The sequence below is a fragment of the Cydia amplana genome, chromosome 1 (assembly GCF_948474715.1).
Source record: "Cydia amplana chromosome 1, ilCydAmpl1.1, whole genome shotgun sequence".
NCBI lineage: Eukaryota > Metazoa > Arthropoda > Insecta > Lepidoptera > Tortricidae > Cydia > Cydia amplana.
The window spans coordinates 5,596,512-5,621,160 of NC_086069.1; the positions used below are offsets into that span (position 1 = coordinate 5,596,512).

A 24,649-nucleotide genomic window follows, 5' to 3' on the forward strand; every position below is an offset into this window, starting at 1 on the left:
TCATATCCGTACAGATTTCAATGTAAAGTAATCAACGGTGCTGACTTTATTCATGAAAAATATTCATGCGCGAATTGAAATAAATTTTTGATGCTTAATTATACGTGAGACTGAATAAACAATGTCATAATTTATCAACATATTTTAATTAAGAGCAGGTTGCAAAAAATACAAATGTTGATTTAATCAATCTGTATTTCACAGTAAAATAAATAACAAGAGGTGTTCTTAATTAAAATAGAAGAAGTTATCTATCAATCAACAATCCAACTAATTGTACAGTTCAGTAGTGCAGTGGTTTAGATGCAGTTGATGAAAATGATGAAATAATTAAAACAACGTCACGATACCTACTTAGATATAAGTAGCATAGAAAAGTTAAATCTGAGAATTGAAAAGAAGTAGTACCCAGTGCAGCTGAAGTGGATGAATGTTACACATCTAATTTACTCGTTACTATACGATATTGTAACCTGATTGCAACTGATTGTAGTAAACACGCCTATCACATGGTGAGATAGGTTAGGCGTCTACTAATTATAGATCGGGCAGGCGGGTCTGGGGTCGTCCAACTGGTTTTGTCACGTATCGCCTTCGGATCCTGTTCCTGCTACATAAGAATGAATAAATGATGTAGGTATTATATTTCTCAAACATTTGCAGAGACCTGACAATGGCAGCTAGTACAGTGCATCTCCAGCGTGTATAGGCAGCGTGTATCTCCAGAAGGAGATCATACTCCACCATATTCTACACCACGGTGGGATAATGCAGATACGTGCAATGGACTATAAACGGAAATAGATGTCATATACGAAAATGTGACCAGGCCTCCAGTGCCCAGGGCTGGAATCGAACCAGCGTCCTCTGAATTCGCGGCAGATGCCTCAACTACTAGGCCTAGTCACGGCAGTATGGGTCTAATTTTCTCGAGTGTATAATTGATTTATTTCTTCGTGACACGTGCAATGTTCTATATGGATAGCAGCAAAACAGGATTGCCGGGCTCGACAGTAACACGAAGATTTATGCAAATCCCTTTATGTCTATATCGATGCAAGAAAGCTGCTTATGAGCTTCATATTGGCTAATTTTGGATGACGGGCGGCTTTCCTTTACAACATCGTATCTGGGGCACGGGTTTGCCCCCGCCAAGTCGAGCTTATATTTACACCGGTTCACAGAGAAAATTGGTAACTACAGATTGCCAAGCAATAGAACTAAATATTAATGGTACTAAATAATGCAGTCCGCTTTCAAAGGATATCTTAAACCTCAGGGTCATCCTACCTTTGGGTGATCCTGCTATTAATAGAAGTGTACCTACAGCTACTTAGGTACTATTTAGTTTTATTTGCATAAAAAAACTTTTCGTATTAAAAAAAACATTACAACTAATAGTTTGTAGGGACGCAGAACCATCAGATCTGAACCAATGTCAAGAACGTTTCAATTATTACGTTCTATTAATGAACATTCTCAATTGAAACTATGCACGCAAGAATGTTTTCGTATCGAACGCATCATCAGTCCTCTCCCAGCTTTGCTATAGTCATATCGTTCAAAGCTTGTTATAAATCCGCGGACTATTTGTTTTCTATAATAAACAGTGCAAAACTTACTATATTTGTGAAAAATAACTTATAATAATTACGATATAGTATTTTTATAGTTCAAGACGTTTTTAAGAATATTTTTTGAATATTTTAGATGGAATAAAAGGATGTCAGGTAATTAACACTAAGATAAATTACATTTATAAAGCCGCGGTAGTACTTTTACAATTTTTTTAAATAAATTATACTGCTAAACAAATCTATTGTTAAATAATAATTTATTTTACTATTTATAAATTAATAAGGATAAAGTGTATAAACAGTTCAAAGAAGTTTTAAGACTTCTTTATTGTGACCATTTGAAGGATGTCAGGTAAATATAATTAAGACCTGAACGGACGTTATTGGTTGAGGTCAAAGTGGTTCTTTAGATTTAAGAATTGGATAATATTATATCAGATAAAAATAAACATATGTTTCGTTTAAGCGGTGGTGGCCGAGTGGATATGACGCCCGACTTTCAATCCGGAGGTCGCGGGTTCAAATCCTGGCTCGTACCAATGAGTTTTTCGGAACTTATGTACGAAATATCATTTGATATTTACCACTAGCTTTTCGATGAAGGAAAACATCGTGAGGAAACCTGCATACATCTGCGAAGAAATTCAAAGGTGTATGTGAAGTCCCCAATCCGCATTGGGCTAGCGTGGGGACTATAGCCCAAGCCCTCTCGCGCATGAGAGGAGGCCTGTGCCCAGCAGTGGGACGTATATAGGCTCACATTATTATTATTATTATATTATGTTTCGTTTTGTGTATAATCAGTCATTCTAAGTAGTTATATTATATTTATTCTAGACACTAGCACTACGAGTACTCGTATATCATGGGCCAAATATTTTATTTACCTACGCATGTTCTACGTTGTACGGACACTATCAACTAAGCGAAAGTGGTCATTGTTATAAACAATAATGTAAATAACCGATAAAAATATACTCTAGGTACTTGTAAGTTACTCGTTTCGCGTAACAGAGCGTTGCAAAGTGGTCGTAAAGATAACAACACACCCTAATACATAAAGCACATTCTGGTTGTAAATACAAGCATACAAGCAAGCTGTACGTTGAACTTTCCAATTGCGACAGCAATGCGGTAAAATTGTGTCAATATGCCCATTCGCCGCAGCTGCAACGTCGCACCAACACCGTCTCGCAGTAAGTAGTTAACGCTACAGCACACAATTGGAATGTAACCTTTAGAATTAGTTACTTATCATAAATTATCATTTTAAAATTCCAAATAAAAAGTTTATAAGCCATTTTATAAAAACATTTAGTTACTTTCGTTAAATTTACATCAGACCAAATTTAGAGTGTATAGGAACCCAGTTGTATACAATAACACTTTTTAGGGTTCCGTAGCCAAATGGCAAAAAACGGAACCCCTATAGATTCGTCATGTCTGTCTGTCTGTCTGTCCGTCTGTCCGTCTGTCTGTCCGTCCGTATGTCACAGCCACTTTTCTCCGAAACTATAAGAACTATACTGTTGAAACTTGGTAAGTAGATGTATTCTGTAAACCGCATTAAGATTTTCACACAAAAATAGAAAAAAAAAACAATAAATTTTTGGGGTTCCCCATACTTCGAACTGAAACTCAAAAATTTTTTTTTCATCAAACCCATAGGTGTGGGGTATCTATGGATAGGTCTTCAAAAATGATATTGAGGTTTCTAATATCATTTTTTTCTAAACTGAATAGTTTGCGCGAGAGACACTTCCAAAGTGGTAAAATGTGTGTCCCCCCCCCCTGTAACTTCTAAAATAAGAGAATGATAAAACTAAAAAAAATATATGATGTACATTACCATGTAAACTTCCACCGAAAATTGGTTTGAACGAGATCTAGTAAGTAGTTTTTTTTTATACGTCATAAATCGCCTAAATACGGAACCCTTCATGGGCGAGTCCGACTCGCACTTGGCCGCTTTTTTCCGTTTATATTTGACAAATAAGAAAGTACGACTTTTGTAAATGAGCATGACTATGCATAAAGACTTCACTTATCTCTTGATTTTGTGCCTATCACTATAGTCTGACTTTATAAAGACAAATTTCCTCTCATAGCGTGTTATGTTTAGATTTGTACTTTTGCACATTTAAGGTAGGTAAGTACTACCGTGCACAGTACGCAAGTTATAATGAAACTAGTTTTCTGCCCGCGACTTCGTCCGCAGGGAGAATATGATTATTATAAAAACTATCGTATGCCCTTTCCGGGTCCTCAAACTACCTCCATAGGTACAAAATCAGGGCCCCTATTCGACATGTGCAACTGTCAGATTTCGCGTCATTTGAAATTCAACTGCTGAAGTTCATTTGAAGTTCATCAAGTGCTGAAGTTCATTTGGTACAAACAATAATTTAACAAAAAACAACTTTGTTTTATTATTACTTTAAGGTTTATAATGGTTTGGTTTGGTTGTCACCTAACTGTGGATTGCTAATGTCAAATTTTGACAAGTAATGATTCCAAAGGTAGACTTGGTTCTCTATGACCTTCGGCACCATCTTGGAGTTTTTGACGTGCGAAAGGGTAATTTATAGCAAAGAGTAAAACTTTTTTTTTTCAGTACGTAAGTTTACATGAATTAATGACATCTTGTGAGCGATAGACCAACGAATGCGCTGTAGGCGATGCGGCGGCGAGTAGTGGAACTTACGTGACAATTTCCATCAATCAAAAAGGGACTACATTGCTGATGGTCGATAAAGGCTATTAATAATTGAATTTTAACAGCAAGAATGCCTTATTGACAAGCGATCTTTTTGTTGACCCCACACCTACACGTCAAATAATGCTTGCTCCACACATTCTCCTATAAACGCTCAAAATTGTAAAAAAATGAAACAATTTACTCATCACCTCTCTCAACTCAAGCTGCCTATTTCTAAACCACGTTAATAAACCACAAGTTGTACCTTAAGAGCCTCCTGTTGGAGCTGAGATTTAAATATTTTAGGTAAATATACCCGTCTCGCTAACGGAAGCGGCACCTAAAACTAATGCGATAAGGACAAGGTGAAAAATCCTGCGTAAAAATCTCAAATATCGAGGTCGAGTACGAAACCTCCTGTTTCCTGTTTACTTTTAACTGTTTCCTCCTCCAAAACTTAACCAATCGTAACCAAATTTGGAAATCTAAATGATTATGAAATTATCTGTGTCGGACCGTTTTGCTTTTTTGGCTAATTGATATCAGTTTTGAATACCACGCCTCTCATTGCGGCATAGTCAATTAGGCCATTTTGGCCATTTTTGAAGGGCTCTAGCGCCTTAAAAAACAAAAATATCAAAAAAAGCAAAACGGTCCGACACCGTTATTGACAATATTAATCTGTGTTAAAAAAATCATTGCTCTAGCTTCAAAACCCACGGAGGAAACAGTCGAGTACGTTTGTATGGAGAAATGACCACTCCTGTTGGCTCTTAACACATTTCGTAAACCACATATTCAGAAAAGTCCGTATTTTATTACTAAGTGGAACATGAATAGCTTGTATTACTTTTTTGGCATAAAAGTAATCTAAATTAGTCAAAATATTTTGACTAAATATTGCGCTACTGCTACCTACTATATAGGTACCTACTACCTTAGTAACTTGGTAACTTTGTCAGTCACCAACTATTTTGATGCTACCTACAAAGAGCATCAAAATAGTTGGTGACTGACAGGTCAGGCTTCGGTCTTGGTAAGTAATATAGTCAAATACAGTAGGTCATAAGACCTAACATTACTACCAAGACCTAAAAGTACCTATTGTTTAATATGTATCTACTCAGAGATGATTTTTAATTAAAGGAGATTAAATACATATATGTTATTCAACTACAAATAAAAAAATTAGATCTATTTCAGTTTACACATTTTTTTTCGTTTAATTTTAATAAAACATTAAAGTTTTTAAGCATTTAACTTTATTTAATTTTCTTCACTTTATTATTTTCTGATATTTAAGTAGGTATGGTGTTTCAGGTTGGTAACAGGAAATAAGAAAACCACACCTCTCCAAAAACTCTGCTGGTGATTCACATCTGTAAGTTTAAATATGAAACATGATAAAAACACTTAAATTAAAAACTTAATGTCTGGGAGACCGAGTTTTGCTCGGGAAACATATAATAACCCAAAAATGCGTTTTCCCAGAGATAAAACCTAGCTAGATCGATTTTGCGCCCCCGTAAACCTCCATATAGCAAATTTCATCTAAATCCGTTTAGAGCCGTTCCCGAGATCCCCGAAATATATATACATATAAATAAATAAATAAATTTACAAGAATTGCTCGTTTAAAGGTATTAAAAACTTATAAATAAATTATTAGCCCTAAATCCTGGTAGTGAGTGTAGTGACCTACCAAGTGCGGTAGGGTGCCCTTCTGCAGGCTGCCCGCTTGCCCCGCTGGATAAGAATGCTGATCCGCATCATCAAAAGCATACAGATATAAAGCGCTTTGACAGCTCCTCATAGAGGCAACGCGCGCTAGGCCGCACGCCATAAATCTAAGCTAAAGTCTTAAATTCGAGATCATGAACATGAAATATTGTTCGCTATAATATTAAAATCATAGGTATTAGACCTATGATTTTACTATTATAGCGAAAAGTTAGCAGGAGACGGCCGTGCCGTGGTCGTGATAGGTACAGCATGCGTGGACCAGACAAGCAAACCCTGAATTATGTCCCTACCTATTTGACTATACCTTTGTTCACCATTATGTTCACCTATGTATATTTACTCTTCTTTCCAAGATAATCATCTTTTTCAAGATGTAACCCGTATAATCGGGCTGTATAATTGCCTCAATTTTTTTTACACAAAGTTGTATGTAATCTTAATTCGATAATTAATGATGTTTTACATATTTATCATATACTATTTTGCAAATTTTTCTTGGATATTTGTACGTTGTTTATTTCGATTGACGATTACTATGACAGCGTTTTTTTTTTCTTTTTTGGCATTTACTACAGTAGCCAGTGTCATGTCGATATAAAAACACTTTAAAAATGGAAAGGTTGAGTCCTCAATACAGTGACATTATAACTCAAACAAGAACCATCCAAAGGGGGGTGGGGGGAAATTTCGTTATCTGCCTCTCTATCACTCTTGCATATACGAGCGAAATTTAATGGTGGCAGATAACGAAATTGGTATCGCGGCAGGCCCTCTTTAAACAAACCGCCTTGATTCATCAATGTTATATTTATTAGGAACAAACGTTGACTGCCGACTGTTCTATATATTATACTACTCTTTGCTGCCCACTTCTAGCGCTGGCGGTACACCGCGAAAATCAGTAAAATGCTGCAAATGGTGTTAAAGGTCTGAAAATCGGTACGATTGATCTTTAGGACATTTGAAACAATTTGACCCGAAGCGCCAACAAATAAAAAAAACGAGAGGAGTTATGACGTCATGTTTTTTTGTATGAAATAAAAAAAAATGTTTAGAAACCTATCGTGTATGGTATTAAACGAAAGGGCTTTCTGAGCCAATGCTAAAAATATATCACATAGTTACATTTCAGTCATTTTGTTTAAATTATAATAAAAATAGTTTTCAAAACATACCAAGTTTGGGCTTCTCCAGATACAATACCATAATTTTTTTTTGTAAAATATACCTCAAATTATCCCTAATATCCTCATATCTAACCCTAATAAAGCAATTTTGAAATTATTTACATTTAGGTTTTTTTTTTAATTTTTCAATTTTACAAAGTGTAATAATAGCCCTGCCGAATTACTCAATACGAGTAATAATGTCATTCGGGTAAAATAAGAGTATTGAAACTTGCTTTTTCTACTCCCGTACTTTTATTTGTCATTTAAAGGGTCGTGCACACACCTTTAAACCCCTAACTTATAGTTATCAACACAAGTCTTTAGTCTATTCCCCAAAAAAATATTTGTGCATACACGCAGTATCTTTTTGGCACTTTTACGATACTTCGTGTAATCACCATTTAAAAAATATTGTATGGAATACATTGTTTCCAACCTAATTTTAATTGTCATTTCTGACAGATGAGTAAACCATAGACATGTTTTGGTTAATGGTACGATTATTTTCATCTTTATAGGGCTGTATCTCCTAAACCGTGCGTCGTAGCACAAAAATAATCAAATTTTCGTTCCCCTTTGAAACTCCTAAGTAATATTTAGAAAACACGAAAAACAAAAAAAAAAAGATTTTTTTTTTATAGGGTTGTATCTCCTAAACCGTGCGTCGTAGCGCAAAAATATTAAAATTTTCATTCCTCTGTAAGAAACCCTAATTAATATTTTAAAAAAAAACACAAAAAAGAGATTTAAAAAAAACAAAAAAAACTTTATAATGCTGTATCTCCTAAACCGTGCGTCGTAGCGCAAAAATAATCAAATTTTCGTTCCCCTTTAAGGAACCCCTAAGTAAGATTTAAAAAACACAAAAAAAGAAAAAAAAAAGAAAAAAAAAGAAAAAGAGGAAGAAAAATATTTATAGGGCTGTATCTCCTAAACCGTGCGTCGTAGCGCAAAAATAATAAAATTTTCGTTCCCCTTAAGAATCCCACGCACTGAACAACCTATCACATTAGGACATGAAACAATCATCATCATCCATTTTTATTATTATTTCATTGCATTTCAAAGTAAGTGCTTGGTCGTAGAAAAAGTATTGTATGCAACGTTGTTTAACTGAGTCAAAAAATACTAGTGGCGTCTTTATTAACAATTTTCGGTTGTTGTTTGTTGTTATTGTTACTCACGCCACTCGCCTTTTTTGACCTCTCTTAAACAACAGTTGCATAAAATACTATTACATGTTCCTTTGGTAATATCTAAGCTTTAAGTAAGAAAAAGTTCTGATGAGTGGGGGGCGGAGAACTCGGGAAAGGGGGGACGTTAAAGGTGAGTTTTTTCGGTTAATTCTTTCTTAATTATTACATAGACAATTTTTACTACGACTTATAGATTCCGAGATATAAGCGACTTTCTGAAAAAAAACCGTTTTATATTAATTTTATGCTTTCTTTTTAAATATTTAATTGAGAGATTCATAGATCACACTATGTAAAATTGAAAAATAAAAAAAAAACCTAAATGTATATAATTTCAAAATTGCTTTATTAGGGTTAGATATGAGGATATTAGGTATAAGATTAGAGGTATATTTTACAAAAAAAAATTTGCCGTATTGTATCTGGAGAAACCCAAACTTAATTGGTATGTTTTGAAAATTATTTATATTATAATAAAAAAAAAATACTGAAATGTAATGATGTGATATATGTTTGGAATCGGCTCCTAAAGCCCTTTCGTTTAATACCAAACACGATAGGTTTTTAAACAATATTTTTTTATTCCTTACAAAAAAAGATGACGTCATAACTCCTCTCGTTTTCTTTTTATTTGTTGGTGCTTCGGGTCAAATTGTTTCAAATGTTCTACAGATCAATCGTACCGATTTTCATACCTTTAACATCATTTGCAGCATTTTACTGAATTTCTCGGTGTACCGCCAGCGCTATATAGGTATACTTGGTCAACCAGATCTTGACAGTAGACAAAGGCGGCAATTTTGAAAAATGTAGGCGCGAAGGGATATCGTCCCATGGAAGATTTGAATTTCGTGCCTTTTTTTACTGACAAGATTTGGTTGACCAGCTATATACATATTATACTACTCTTTGCCTACGCCTTTGTTTTAAACTTTTTTTTAACAAGTTTTCACAGACAATTAAAAATTTGACATAGACACATCAAGGCGGTTTGTTTACAAAGGGGCCTATCGGGAAGTGCGAAAATCGAAACTCAGCTATTTGCCTCTTTATCGCTCGAATATGCAAGAGTGATAGAGAGGTTAGATAACAAAATTTCTAATTTCTGACTGTATTTTTCTTTAAATATTTTCAAATATAATTAAGTTGCGTTGTTTTATCACAAAGTTAAAAAGACTTAAAAGACCACTGTTTGTATCATCACCATCAGATCAGCTCGATGGTAACCATAAAAATATTGTATTGTCACCCATATTACATATTATGTACTTATGTAAATTTTCAGCTTCATGAACACCCGAGAAGTGGGTCAAATCTAGACACGCGGTAGCGTGTCCAGCCAAGTTCAAAGAAAAAGGAACTGGCGACGCAGCAACCGTGTGTAATATTACACGAACCATTTCGAGCTACTTTTGACCCCTTCACAACTTGAAACCTACTTAACCTACACACATGAAATTTGGCACATGTATTCAAGTCCCTTAGCTAGTTCAAAATACACTATTTCATAAACATAGCTCAAACAGTTATTGATAAATTAACCTTTAAAAACCGGCATTTTTGTGACTGACTGACATATAGATCAAAAACCTAACCCACTTCCAGGTGACCTAGAAACTTGAAATTTGGCATCAAGGTAGACTATTAGGTGTATATAGAAGGAAAAATGTGAAAATTGGAAATGATTGATATTTTGATGGAAAAAAAATAATTAATACTTATAGACCAAAAACCTAACCCACTTCTAGATCACTTAGAAACTTGATATTTGGCATCAAAGTCGACTATTAGGTGCATATAGAAGGAAAAATGTGAAAACTGGAAATTATTGATATTTCGATGGAAAAAAAATAATTAATACTTATAGACCAAAAACCTAACCCACTTCTAGATGACTTAGAAACTTGATATTTGGCATCAAGGTAGACTATTAGGTGCATATAGAGGGAAAAAATCTGAAAACTGGAAATTATTGATATATCGATGGAAAAAAAAAATACTTATAGACCAAAAACCTAACCCACTTCTAAATTACTTAGAAACTTGATATTTGGAATGAAAGTAGACTATAAGGCGTATACAAAAGAAAAAATGTGAAACTGAAACTTTTTGACAATTAACCGCGCGTTAGCGAGGGTCTCCTTTTCAGCTTAGGCAAACTGCTTTCATGATGAATACTATAGTAATTTCTGTACAAAAAGTAATGATATCCCAACAAAAACATAAATGTGAAATGAGAGCCAAGTTCAATATTGAGAATATGTGTCGTTGTTAACTCGCCGACAAAAGAATTGATATCTATATGGGTGCCAAGTTCTGTGCTGTGTAGAAAATCCTGAGATTATAAAGGATTTGTCTTGGCTAGTTTTTACGTATAGGCATATAGTGTAACGATGCACGTTACTATAGGCATCTAAATCAAAAGTATTATTTAAAATAATGTGAAATTAAGAAATTAACATAACATTTCTGTGCGCGACTGTACTTTCCGCCGAACGGCGATGTCAGCAGTTTTACCCTTCTTATACCACCGGCCATCACTCCGCGCCCCACTCTTCGTTCGATCGTCTCTAAGGACGGACGCTGCCGGCCGCGTTCACGAGCCGTGAGCCGTGTCCTCTCACGCGCCGGCGCAAATTAAAATAATATTTTTTAAATCGGCAATGCTAGCCAAGTGTAGCTAAATCTTTAAAATTTTCTATAAGCAAATGATTTTAAGTACTAGTTAGTTCTACCCGTCCTGCAGCCCGTTTGGGTAAGTGTTGAACGTTACTTAGTTTTAAGAATCTAGTGTGCTAAATTCTATTGTGCTAAAACGCTTATAATTGTGCCTTGCCGGTATCATGTATTTTAAAATAATTCCTATCTAGTAAGTGTTGTTAGCCGCCGCGTCGCGGCGTAACGGTAAAAGTACCGTTATAACATGGCGTCTCATACATTTTGCCCAGCGTGTTATTTAACTTCAGATTATTAATAGCCTTAGCTCACAAGCTTAGTTTATTGCATTTTTATCATTTTAGTTGATCCCCATTATTGTAATTTAATTTCATAATCTTGCACTCTGCTTTTGGTACCTACTTGCCATATCACTTAACCGCTGTAACTCCGTTCTGGTTATGAACACCCACCATCTACTTTTTGCTACTCCCTTGCTTGCTTAGCGTCATCGTTGGGGTTCATACCGAGCGGCCAATTAATACGTGGACATAAAGCTGGACGATGTACATTCCAGGGTGCAATTGTCTAATTGCACCCTGATCAGCAGGTCCCCCTTGCCGCCGTAGTTTTTAAGCCGTCTGGCTTAAAAACTACGGCGGCAGGGGGGACCTGCTGATCCGACCGCAGAGTAGGAGGCCCTCCAGAGGCTTCCCGGCTTCACGCACCAGCTGACCTCGGCGCTTCCCGAGACGTCCCGGCGTCCGAACACAGGGCTCGCACGACCACCTTGCCACGTCAGGGGAGTACCCACCTACGTCAGTGAAATCAGACAGGCTAATTTAAAATTTAACGGACCACTACCACGACCACCGCTCGGGTTATTTTTTTAATAAATTTATTTGTTATAAAGCGTTTGGGACTTTAATTTAAACCTCCCAACCTTAATAATATTTTCCACCGTAATATATATGTTTTTTTCAACCGTAATATATATTTTTCTGTTAGTTTTTCAAAAACTTGGTTTGTTGTTAAAAACTAGCCAAGACAAATCCTTTATAATTTCAGGATTTTCTACACAGCACAGAACTTGGCACCCATATAGATCTCAATTCTTTTGTCGGCGAGTCAACAACGACACGTATTCTCAATATTGAACTTGGCTCTCATTTCACATTTATGTTTTTGTTGGGATTTAATTTGCATGATTTGATTGGAACCACATTGGAACAGACAGACAACCAACGGGACAGATGAAACTAAGTAAAAGCTTGAAAAAATGTGGCTTTTTCAATTTCTATTGCAACTTCAGATGAAAACGGGGTTTCTATTGTTTCCCAGATAGTTTTAAGCCATAATGTATTGTTTGCTCGAATTTTCGTTAGTCATAATTCATTTGGTTCAGAAACGCGTCACTTTTCAGGATTGCCATAAAACAAATCTAACCTAACCTAACCTATCTATAGGATAACCTAACTAAAATCTTGAAATGTTAACGGTTTCAGTTTTATGAGTAATGATAATATGACAAACAATACATTATGACTTAAAACTTTATGGGAAACAACGGGACCCCATGAAAACGTCCTTATTGAAGCATAAGGACCCTTAATTTATGGAAAGCCACATATAACAACCAATTCGAGGCTACTAGGTGGCAAAATACGACTCAATACGAGTAGGTAGGTCAAATACACGAGAGTAAGGATTTATATTTGGCCAAATATTCTTGTGACAAAGTTATTCTTCCTCGCGTTATCTCGATTTTGCCACGGATCATGAGAACCTATTGTTCGCTTGACAATTAATCTCAAGGATTGGCGTAGGCACTAGTTTTTCCGAAAGCAACTGCCATCTGACCTTCCAACCCAGAGGGTAAACTAGGCCTTATTGGGATCTGTTAGGCTGTTAAAGTTTAAAGTTACCTACTCGTAAGTCTCGTAACACAACATATAAGTTTCACATAACAAAATTACTTACATATATATATATATATATATATATATATATATATTATGTACCTAAACATATTACTTTTCTAAAAAAAGGACTGAAATCTAGTGCTGCGAAGAAACGGTATTTTTGTTCGGCTTTTTTGTTGCTATTTTGGCATATGGATACATGGTAGAAGAAGTAAGTATGGAATCCTCCTCCGTTTTGCGTGGTCCGACGCACCTGGCCGGGTTTTCGCGATTTTCCGTCAATGTCTGTCAATACCTTATTTCTTACGAACACCTAAAATAATAAGTTTAAAATTAATCTCAATGTCTCCAGTTTGCTGTTCATTCAAACTGACAAAATCCAAATTTCTGAGGCAATATACGACCGCTGTCTTATATAAGCCATTAAAATTCATCATGAATAATCACGTTGCGTTGTTATAAATTTAATTAAATAAATAATTATTGTATTTAATTTATAACAACTAATTAGGCATAGCGTCCAATTTAGAATATGACACAGGCACTAGTTCTTACGAATTTTACCTTAATTTATTAATCAAAGGACCTGAGGTAAAAGTGAGAAGAGGTTAATAAGCAGATGCACCAGCTAGTCGCCGACGCTCCGCTTCCCCCGGGATTAGCCCTTAAGCCTGCACCTAACAGACTGGCTCATAGGGGGCTATGAGCTTGCTGTTGCGTCAATTTTCATTTTTAGAAAAAAAAACTAGTCTACTAACTACTAACAACACAATAAATGCTTATTTTGCCGCATTCTTCACTATCTCTCCCTATTTCACTGCCATCTAACCCAGAGGATAAAAATATAGCTTATTGTGGCTACTGGCTACTCCGTCTTCCTCATGACTCATGATATTTTACTTCACCATAAAGTAATTGGTGTAATATCAAATGATATTTTTCACACAAGTTACAAGAAGTTCATTGCTAAGAGCCGGGGTTAGGACCCACGACGATTGGTTTAAAATTTAAACTTTATATATAATTTGTTACCTAGTAATTATACTAAATCTGTTTTCTTTTTGACATTTAGTGGTATATGTATTGCTGTATGTTTATTGTCAAGTTTTTTTTAATTCTGGACAATTGTCATATATTCGTTTTCATGATAGATCTACACCAACGCAACTGCATGTCATGTTCTTGCGGTTTATTTTTATAACGCCAAGATCGAAATTTGACTGTTAACTCCATCTTGCGTCGAGTAGGGGAATCAAAAAACTATAGAAAATAGAAATGCAGTTTACTCTATGCCATAGAATCCCCTTTTAAATGTCATAAATCCAAACATGGCGGCCATACCAATAGACAACCAAGTCTAGCGATGAAATGATTTGTTTACATGAGATTCACTGACAGGTGACACACTTTACCTATTCGACAACCCATGATTGTTCAGATTCAAATGAACTTCAACATGCGACGTCAAAAGTGGCATGTCGAATAAGGCCCCTGTTCAGTGGTGTAAGCTCAGAGAAGTAACAGACATACGGAGTTACTTTCGCATTTCTAAAATATTAGTAGGGATTGCGCGATTCCTTGTAACATATTATTATATTATCCTCTAGCCGCCCATACGTCAAACCTTGCCAAGCAAAATGAAATTTTATTTTGTCAACACAAAGTTCAAATTAGAATGGAACAGGAGACCTTTTTATAGGTCTCTGGGCGGTTAGAGGTTATATTATTTGGGCGTTTTTTAAACTAAATATTGAAAACCTGATTCTAACAGATCCCGGTGCTTTGGGTTCTTTCAACTCAGAGTCTAGTACTAGCGTATTCAATCCTGACGCAAAAAGATATGTCTCAAAAATTTGCATGAAAATTGTACTTTCCACGCACATAGTGAAAAAATTTTTCGTACTTAAACGTGACGTAATGGAATGGACATTTGGGAATTCTTTTTTTAATGGTAGGATGAATACTGTCGATTCTGAGTAGAATGAGCCCAAGAATGACCATGCAGATTTGAAAGAATCAAATCATTATTTATTTTAGAAAACGCCCATTTCCATCATCGAAACGAATTATATTAAATGATTAAATGTTACATTTTTTAAAATGAGGACACCTATTTTAATACTAGATATATCTATGACAATCGTCACTTATCACATGAACAATATTTGTAGAAACATACAGTTGTATGTTAGCACAGTAGTGTAGCAGTGTAGTTATTAACACAGTTGTGTTTACTTATGATTTTAATTGTAATTACAGGTGTTGTGATGAAATGATACAAAACTACACGACGAGAACAGTCCGGAAGACAATTTTTCCGTTAACTAACGAAGTCAGTAATGTGTGAAATAATATTCAGCGTAAAAAGTGAACTTCGTGATCTATAATTTAATAAAATAACATTGTTTACTCAGTGTAACTGGTGCTTCAGTTTGTGATTGTAGGTATAAATTTGCATAGATAAATTATGAAGGGAGACGTTGAGTTTAATAGTAAAGGTGAGTGACATATGCGCCTACTTTGCACTAGCAGAGGATTTTAAATTATAAAAACCTACAAATTCGATTTTTTGTGTTTTTTTTTGTTTTGGTGTTGAATGATTAAATACTTACAATAAAGCCATATTTAAGAACATGGTTAATCATGGCCTATTAAAGCAATGAAACTATAAATCAAATATTAAATATCTCCATTAAATGAAAATTACTAGGTAATTATCACAAACATTAAGACACACTGTTATCAATAATGATTTAAAACCTACCTATAAGTACTGTATCATCATTATCATAACTTAAGAGCTCTTGTCGGAGGAGTAATTAATCGCCAATCATTTCTTTCTTTTGCCAGACTTTTAATTTCCTCATACGACGCATTATTTGGCTGAGATAAGTAATTCAAGGTTTCCCTTCTTCTTAGGCTTGTATCGTTCGCGAACTAAGAACTGTTAAGAATGAAATCCCGTGAAGGACCGAAAGGAACTAAATCTTTTTGCGCGCTTTTAATCGGTCTTTAGGTCCTTTAGTTCAGTGAGATTGGAGAGCGCTTGAATGAGTGAAACAGAAAACGGTCGGAACGAAACGTTTCACAATGTCGCTGGCACAAGTGCGAACGAGATGAAAGAATCTCGTGACACGCCAAATCCCGATAAGTTTGAAGGAATATTTCATATATTAAATATTTTTCTATATATATTTTTTTTTTATTGTGTTAACGTGTTTTAATGTTTAATATCGATCTAATCATATCGTACAAATTGAATTATATTTAGTTACCAAAGATTGGGACAAAATCAAGTGTAAAACCGATTCCTATTAATTCCCGGCTCTCAACAAGTTCAACGACCGAATTGAACTAAAGGAACTAAAAGAGCGAACTAGTTCGTTCGACCGATTGACCGAGAGCGGAGCGCTCTCTGTACTCGTAGTGAACGAGCAGGCACAAGCCTACTTCTTCTCTTGTCTTTTCAATCCTGCCTTCCAGGATGTTCAGGAAAAAGTTATCATGCCGTTGTCATAATTATGTATAAGTATTTTGATTTGAGGGGCTAATTTTGTGTCAAATAGAGATGTATCTTATAACATTCTATTGGACCAAAATACAACTCGTACCTACCTACCTACTAAGTACCTACCTATGATTTTGCAGAAGTCTTAGAAGCTGACATAACAGTATTCGCGGTGCAATATCGCACCTAGGCGCACAGTGATTGCATGCATTGTCTTAGGTAATACGTGTTGGTTGTACATGTTGATAAGGATCGCATAAAATTAACAAAACTCAGTTATACCTATGGTTGTACATACATAGGTACATTTGATTAATGATTGATGAAGTATAAAGAACTTACATAGGTTCAAACATAAACGCTGAAAAACAATACACTCCTTGTTTTGGGCAGTCCTGCAAAAAAAACGATGGGCAAAACGGCGTAGCTTCATGGATTTTAAGCCCCTCGGCAAAATACTGTATGCTCCTAGACAAAGCTGTGTTACCTGTATTGTATAAGTTTACTTATTTTTCATCTTTCGGTTTTCCATGAAGAGTGAGTTAGCACCTCTTGTTGTTTACAATTAATGATACTGTGTAGACTTTGAAATTAATGCGACTATCGACTGTATCGTCAATTGTCATTATGAGGTTAATTTTTTTTTATATTCTTTAAGTGAGTTTACTTAATTTATGATATTTAATTCCAGAAAATGAAGCCACGAAAACGCCCATGCAGATATTGGAAGAGGCCCTGGAGTACAGCAAATTTGGCTATTTCAACTACAAACTAATGTTCGCGACTCTCATGGCCGTGTTCTCCTACACGAGTGTGACCACGACATCTTCTTACATCCTCTCCAGTGCAGAATGCGATCTAAATATGAGTATAATGCAGAAGGGGTTATTGAATGCCATGCCATTTTTTGGTACTTATTTATTGTATTAATAAATCCTGTTTTATAGGGTTCCGTACCCAAAGGGTACAAAACGGGACCCTATTACTAAGACTTCGCTGTCCGTCCGTCCGTCCTTCCGTCTGTCTGTCACCAGGCCGTATCTCATGAACCGCGATAGCTAGACAGCTGAAATTTTCACAAATGATGTACATATCTCTGTTGCCGCTATAACAACAAAATACTAAAAATTAAATAACATAAATATATAAGGGGGGCTCCCATACAACAAACACGATTTTTTTGCTCCATTTTTTGTTAATAGTGCGGAACCCTCCGTGCGCGAGTCCGACTCGCACTTGGCCGGTTTTTTGTTATTCATGAAGATTAAAATACCGGGCGCCTAGCTCTGTTAAATAGTAGTGACCCTGCCCACGAAGCTGGAGGTCTCAGGTTCGATCGCGTGTTTTTATCACAAATATTTATTCTGTAATACAAAGAATAGCAAGAGAAGCGTCGCTATTCTTTGTATTACAAATTGAATTAGCAACAGAAACTAATACCAAACTTTTGGAGGTATTTCTTTCGCGGCGGGTTTATCTGACTCCAATAATTAAGGAGTCCTTACATTATGAATATTACTAATTTTACATAGGTACTTTTATCAGGAAGGAGATTTTTATTTATGATATACTTGTTACTTTTTCCAGGGCAAGTGGTGGCAGGCCCGTTTACCGGGTTCGTAACGGACGCGCTCGGACGAAAGATGTTTCTAGTTTGGGGGCACGCCGGGATTTTGGCGTGCGCGCTTCTCGAGGGCACGAGTCAGTCATACTGGATGCTATTGCTTGGAAAACTTCTAGATGGCATATTGTGAGTACTGACCGTCTGTTTTAGTGTATTTTTGTAGTAGCTTTAAAATATATCCGTGTGACTTGGTGCTTAAGAATCCAAGCACCGATTTTACTCTTCAAACTTTTGACCAATTTGGTGTTCTGCCTTTTCGCCCGAAGTTTTATGGTCCAAACTTCAATTGCCAACCAACTTTTCGCAGATGATTTACTTTGGCAATCAACATTCGGCAAACTTTGATAATGACACCGTTTTACTTGGTAGAATTATTGTTAAGTAAGTACCTAGATTATTATTTTGACATACAACATTTAGAATACATTTCTTTCGCCAAATCATTAATTTGGCTATATATTTTTAATACGACAACGTCTAGTCATTTGATTTGAGTCACGAGCGAAGCGAGGAGGAGCTTGTTAGATGAACTGCGACCAAACTGCTACTGCGCTGCGCGGTAGCGGTCGGCGAGCGGCAGAACCGACTTCTTTTGCATAGAACGATATTAAATTACAAAAAGTAACTTTTTATGTTTCATATCAGGCTTGCTACGTAAAATATTGCGTTTTGGAAGTGTATTTTAAAGTTTTATTCCAAACATACAGAACCAGTTGCTAACCGTTAATTAAATGCAAATTATGCGAAAAATTTGTTGGGATGTGACATTTGGCAAAATAATTTTCGGCAATGATTTAGAGAACCCTTTTATCTAAATAACTTATTTTACTTAATGACCGCAATAACGTTGCAAAAGTAATGATAGTTTAGCTTATCTCTAGTTTTGACATCAAGTGGTACTTATTCATAATAATTAATTAAAAGGCAGATACCTACTATTATATAAATTATACAGAGTTAGTAGATTTACAAACATGCACACGTTGGAATGATACCTATGCAAGTATGCAACATGCGGATAGGTACAACATACGTAAATATAATGGTATGCACGAGATGCATTGCGAATAATGTTAAAATACTTAAGATCAAGTTAAGACTAATTTTTGAACTTCGAATACCACTCCTTGTAGGACCTCAGACAAATTGGTAATATATACTTGGTCAACCAGATCTTGACAGTAGAAAAGGCGGCAAATTTGAAAAATGTAAGCGCGAAGGGATAGCGTCCCATAGAAAATTTGAATTTCGCGCCTTTCTTTACTGACAAGATTTGGTTGACCAGCTATAATTATAAAGTTCTGAATGCGTGTATAAGTAGCTCCGTCAGTTCTTGTGTTCTCAAAGGGCCTACCGGGAAGAACGAAATTTCGATTTTTGTCTTTCGCGGTGGGCCCTCTGTTTGTACGTGTCCGACTGTTTCTCACTACTCTGTGTAATCTTTTAGTTTAAGCTTCACATTCAGCGCAACAGCCGTCATGGTGACAGAATTCACCCACAAAGGAGTAAGAGACCGAGTATTATTGGTGTACTCTTCTTTTATGTCCTCTGCACTCATCCTTTGCGCATTAGTAGCTTGGGGAATACTAACGGAACCATGGGACTTTATCATCATTAAAGGATACCTTGGTGAGATGTGTTCAATGATTTTGTAACACACACAAACACACACGCATGGACGCAAGCATGCATGCACGCACGCACTTCGCATACACACTCGTAAGCAGTCACGTACGCAACCATACATATACACACACTTTTCCAAGACAAAAACGGGTGATTCATTGAACCTCAAAAAACAGTAAATTTATAAATTTATTTTGCACTTACATTTATCTTTTATTTTTCAGAATTCCACCCATGGAACATGTATCTTTACTCAACCGGTATCACGAGTTTAATAGCAATGTTATTGTACATCAATTTGCCAGAAAGCCCCAAATTTCTTCTAACACTAGGTAAAGAGTCAGAAGCTCTGGAAGTCATCAAAAGAATATATCATGAAAACAGTGGGCAGCCAAAAGACTCTTTTCCCGTAAGTATCTTACGCTTCTTACGCGTTTTGTTAAATACCTAAAAATTGTTATTAAATATTTAAAAGTTTCGCGTTTAAACACATATTAACTCACATTTATAGACTTGGGTATATCGCGAATTTATTTTATTACCTTTATTTACCGACGTTTCGACACAGGTTTGCGATAAATCAGATAGACCCGTCTATAAATGAGTCCCATAAGAAAACCTATTTAGTTCTGCACTCAGCAGTTAACTAGATGTTAGGATATAACACTGGATTTTACTCGAGTCTTATAGGTAACTTCCGTATAAAAACTAAAAAAAATATCGGGAAAATATAAAATGAGCAGTGCTTAATGAGTATGATGGAATCCTTATAACGGAACCCTTTCAAGTCTTCTATTTCTGTTCGCCTATTTGTACCCATAAACATAAATATTGGTTATTTACAGATTACATCGTTTAACGCTTCTGGCGTGCACTATACTCCAGAAAGCATCAGCATAAACAAACAATTGACCAACGCGCTATTTCAATCAAAGGAGTTGTTCATGAGACCGTTAATCTTTAAACTTCTGTTATTTGCGACTTCGACATTTGTAAATTTATTTGCGTAAGTTTAAAAACTATCATAAAACAACTTCATAAAATAGAGCCACGACTAAAGGTTTCAAAGTTTTTGCAACTAAAATTTTTCGTGTACAGGTATTCCTCGCTAAGGCTTTGGTTCCCTCAAATTTCCACAATTATAGAAAATCACCAGAGCAAACATGGCGGCGAAACTGACCGTTTCTGCGTCATGATCGACGGCTACACGAGCGAGCTGGCTAACAATGTGTCGCTGGCTGTGGCGAACAATAGCATATCAAACATCTGTGTTCCTGTAAGTGGATTTTTGTAAAGTTGTTCATTAGAGCGGGGCCACACTAGCGATTTGCGAGCGAGATGACAGCGAGGCGAGTTCGCCGCGAGCACGCAACGAGTTCGCCGCGAGCTCGCAACGATTTCGCTGCGTACTGTCATACTGGAATGAGATCGAAGTCATTACGTACTCGCGGCGATATCGTTGCGCATCGCTAGTGTGACCCCGCTCTAAGGAATAATATTTTGGTGACTAAATTTTGTTTAATATATATTTGTTTGACAATTGTCATCTTTTTTCCACAGCACCCCGCCGGTGCTGACACGTACATAAACGGGATTATCCTTGGATTCTTATCCTTGGCTTTAATCCTCATCAGCACAGCTTTGGTGGATTTCATTGGCCAGAAGCTCCTAATGTTCGTCTTGTTCATAGCCTGTGCTTCCTGCTCAGCAGCACTTTACTGGACGAGCTCCTCAATATCAATTGGCTTACTGCTAGCAGGCACGTGTGCATTGATGCAATGTGCACTGAGTCTACAAAATACTGTGCTTATGAGATCGGTTCCTACTACTGTAAGGTACGTATAAGCCAAATTATAGATTCGAATCTGAACTACTATAGAAGCTCCTTCTTTTGATTGTAGTTCCAGAGGATTGGTTAGAATCGTCTACGTAAAAAAAAACAACGACTTTTATATAAAACTGTGATCAATAAAGGAGCATGACTCATAGTCTCATATTGATTTGTATTCACAGGGCACTGGCGTTGGCGTTAATAATAATGTTGGGAAGAGTAGGATCTCTAGTGGGAAGCGTTTTATTCCCTGTGATGTTAGAAGGAGGCTGTATGTTTCCGTTCATGACTTTATCCATTATAACACTATGTAAGTACTTTTTAGGGTTCCGTACCCAAAGGGTAAAAAACGGGACCCTATTACTAAGACTTCGCTGTCCGTCCGTCCGTCCGTCCGTCCGTCTGTCACCAGGCTGTATATCATGAACCGCGATAGCTAGACAGTTGAAATTTTCACAAATGATGTATCTTTGTTGCCGCTATAACAACAAATACTAAAAATAAAATAAAATAAATATTTAAGGGGGGCTCCCATACAACAAACACGATTTTCGTGCGCGAGTCCGACTCGCACTTGGCCGGTTTTTTTGACATATTCATTATATATGAAAGATTATAAAATTTTATTTTTCACCGCGTTTCTAAAAGTAGGTACGCTACATCCATTTCAAATTAACACTAACAAAAAAGTGCCGTTGTTATTAAAAACTCAAATCTATACATACTTACTAGAACAAATAAAATTATTTTCAGAAAATATTTTACATTGTTATCATTCCAGCCTAGGGCACTAGAGGCATGGGTCATTTTTTCTGAGTATATGACATTTATTTCAGTTTATAACTCAAATCTAGTTCTCTGAGTTACACAATTACAAATATTCAACCTTTGATGAAAATTAAAACCATTTCATTACCGAACGGAAAACAATCCAAACCTTAACAAAGTGGGTTGTCCTCTTTGTAAGTTCCTTAAGAAAATACAAATGGGGAGATAACTAAGTTACAGAGGGTCCATTCTTAGAGGCATCAGGCATACTTGAAATGTTAACAAAATATATTGATCTTTCAATTATTTTAAGTAATTCAATATTCTAATAGAATTCAGCTGAATACCGTTCTCTATTATTTTCTATTAAATCATGGTTTAGTACTAATTCATTATAATTATGTTAATATATGAAGGTAACTACTTGAATCGGCTATCTATTATAATGTAAATGTACTGGTGCTCGACGCGGTCCCAGTAGGTACATGTCATCTTGAAACTTAAGTCATTGTCAATAGTAACAGCAGGGTGCCATCTATTGGGCATTAGCATGTCGAGCGAATACACGTGTACAGTGTGTGTGCAGTGTGTACGTTTACCTTAGCCGTTATTTGTTTTGCTTGTGACACCACTGCCCGAATATATACGCTGTTACATTTAATCTAAAACATTTGGGAGCCAACTGAAATTTTATTGTATTCTATTATTGCAGGTGTTGCTGGCTTGGTTTACTTTTTTCCGAACCCAAAGAAAGAAAATAGTGCAGCCGGAGACAAATAAAAACCTAGACAATAAATGAAAGACAGAACAAGTATCCATCTTTTTCTTTAGTACCTACACTTCACTCTCCATATTCACTACATAGTATAAAACAAAGTTGCTTCCCTGTCTGTCTGTATGTATGTTTAGATCTTTAAAACTACGCAACGGATTTTGATGCGGTGTTTTTTTAATAGATAGAGTGATTCAAGAGGAAGGTTTATATATAATTTGTTAACCCGTGCGAAGCCGGGGCGGGTCGCTAGTAATAATATATAACTCGATGAAGTTATCTTGATTATAAAGTTATGATGATTTATTGCAGAGTTCCTGATAATCCTTAGTTTAATTTTAACCAGCTAGAACAGTGCGTTTTGACAAGAGTTATGTCAAAGTTAAAGTCCAATATTTATTAAGAATCAAACAGACGCCAAAAGATTTTTTTAAATGATATTCAGTTGCTAAGTACCTTACCATAATAATATACCTATATCATTAAATGCCAATAGCATAAACGATAACTCAACAGACAATCATCGTCACATGAAAATGAAAAGCAGTAAAATGGATTTTTTTGGAAGTCAGAAAGTTATAATTGCTCGTTTCACTGCAATAAGAGAGCACAAAAATGGATAAATCAAACTTATCGGATTCAGTCACACTGTGAAAATATCGCAGTTAATATTATCCGTAACGAACCTTTTTGTAGGTCAGTCAACGCCAGAATTGATTGGGTCATGCTGAAATGATGTTGTTCACTGAGCTGTACCCGACTCCCAGAGCCAGTTACTAATGGGCATGGGCAGTCGATCTAATTCTGGTGGCTATTCACTATAGTGAAATATCACTTTCATGTCCACAATCCTCGTAAGAAGTACCTAAATCTTGATTAAATTAGGATAGTATATAAACAGGTAATTACAGATGTAGTGCATGATTATTTTCTATCGGATTTTCACGGAAACGTACGAACGTGTCTTGCTATTTCAGTCAGTCGCGGTACAAAAAGTACTGAGGTTGACTGAAGTAGCATGACAAATATGAACGTTTCCGAGAAAATACGATGGAAAACAATTATGCACTACATCTGTAGCCAATGTATCATAATAACTATTAAATAAATACTTAGGGCCCGATTCGGATTTTGTAATAGATATCTATTAGACATCGCCAAGATACGATAACGATATGTTTAAGATCTAACCTGTCAAATTTGACATTTCCGCGATTCTGGAGATACTTTTGAACGATTTCCACAAGATATTACTTAGAGATCTAATTCACATCTAATAGATATCTAACACGATCTATCGTAAAAGTGACATTGGTTGCCCGAATTGCGCTGCAAAAGAGAACTAGTTGAAATCTAAATTATAACGTATCTAGAATGGATCTAGTACGTGTCGTCTCTTGTGAATATCTTGAAGTTCGAATACGGCAGTTAGTACCTTTTCTTTTCCCCGTTTTAAAGCGCTGGTAGCCGAACAATGCGGTTTCCATTCCAAACAGACAGCCAGCGCAGTTCTATATAAAAGGAAAACGCAGCCCAGAAGTATTATCATACAAAAAAATC

At 35.9% G+C, this 24,649-nt stretch overlaps 1 protein-coding gene across 2 annotated transcripts; it reads left to right on the forward strand.

Moving 5' to 3' along the window:
* Nucleotides 1-1,645: 1,645 nt before the first annotated feature.
* LOC134660456 (synaptic vesicle glycoprotein 2B-like) lies at nt 1,646-23,145 on the forward strand. 2 transcript variants are annotated; one of them, XM_063516322.1, is made up of 10 exons: nt 1,646-1,730; nt 17,160-17,378; nt 18,056-18,218; nt 19,540-19,721; nt 19,943-20,127; nt 20,564-20,724; nt 20,817-20,994; nt 21,279-21,553; nt 21,732-21,859; nt 23,030-23,145. In XM_063516322.1, exons 1-10 carry the CDS (start codon nt 1,724-1,726, stop codon nt 23,095-23,097), a joined length of 1,566 nt encoding a protein of 521 aa, XP_063372392.1. In that variant the 5' UTR covers nt 1,646-1,723; the 3' UTR covers nt 23,098-23,145. The 2 variants fall into 2 exon arrangements, with proteins under 2 accessions (XP_063372392.1, XP_063372316.1); XM_063516246.1 differs by lacking the exon at nt 1,646-1,730 and adding an exon at nt 15,305-15,458.
* The last annotated feature ends 1,504 nt before the right edge of the window (nt 23,146-24,649 follow it).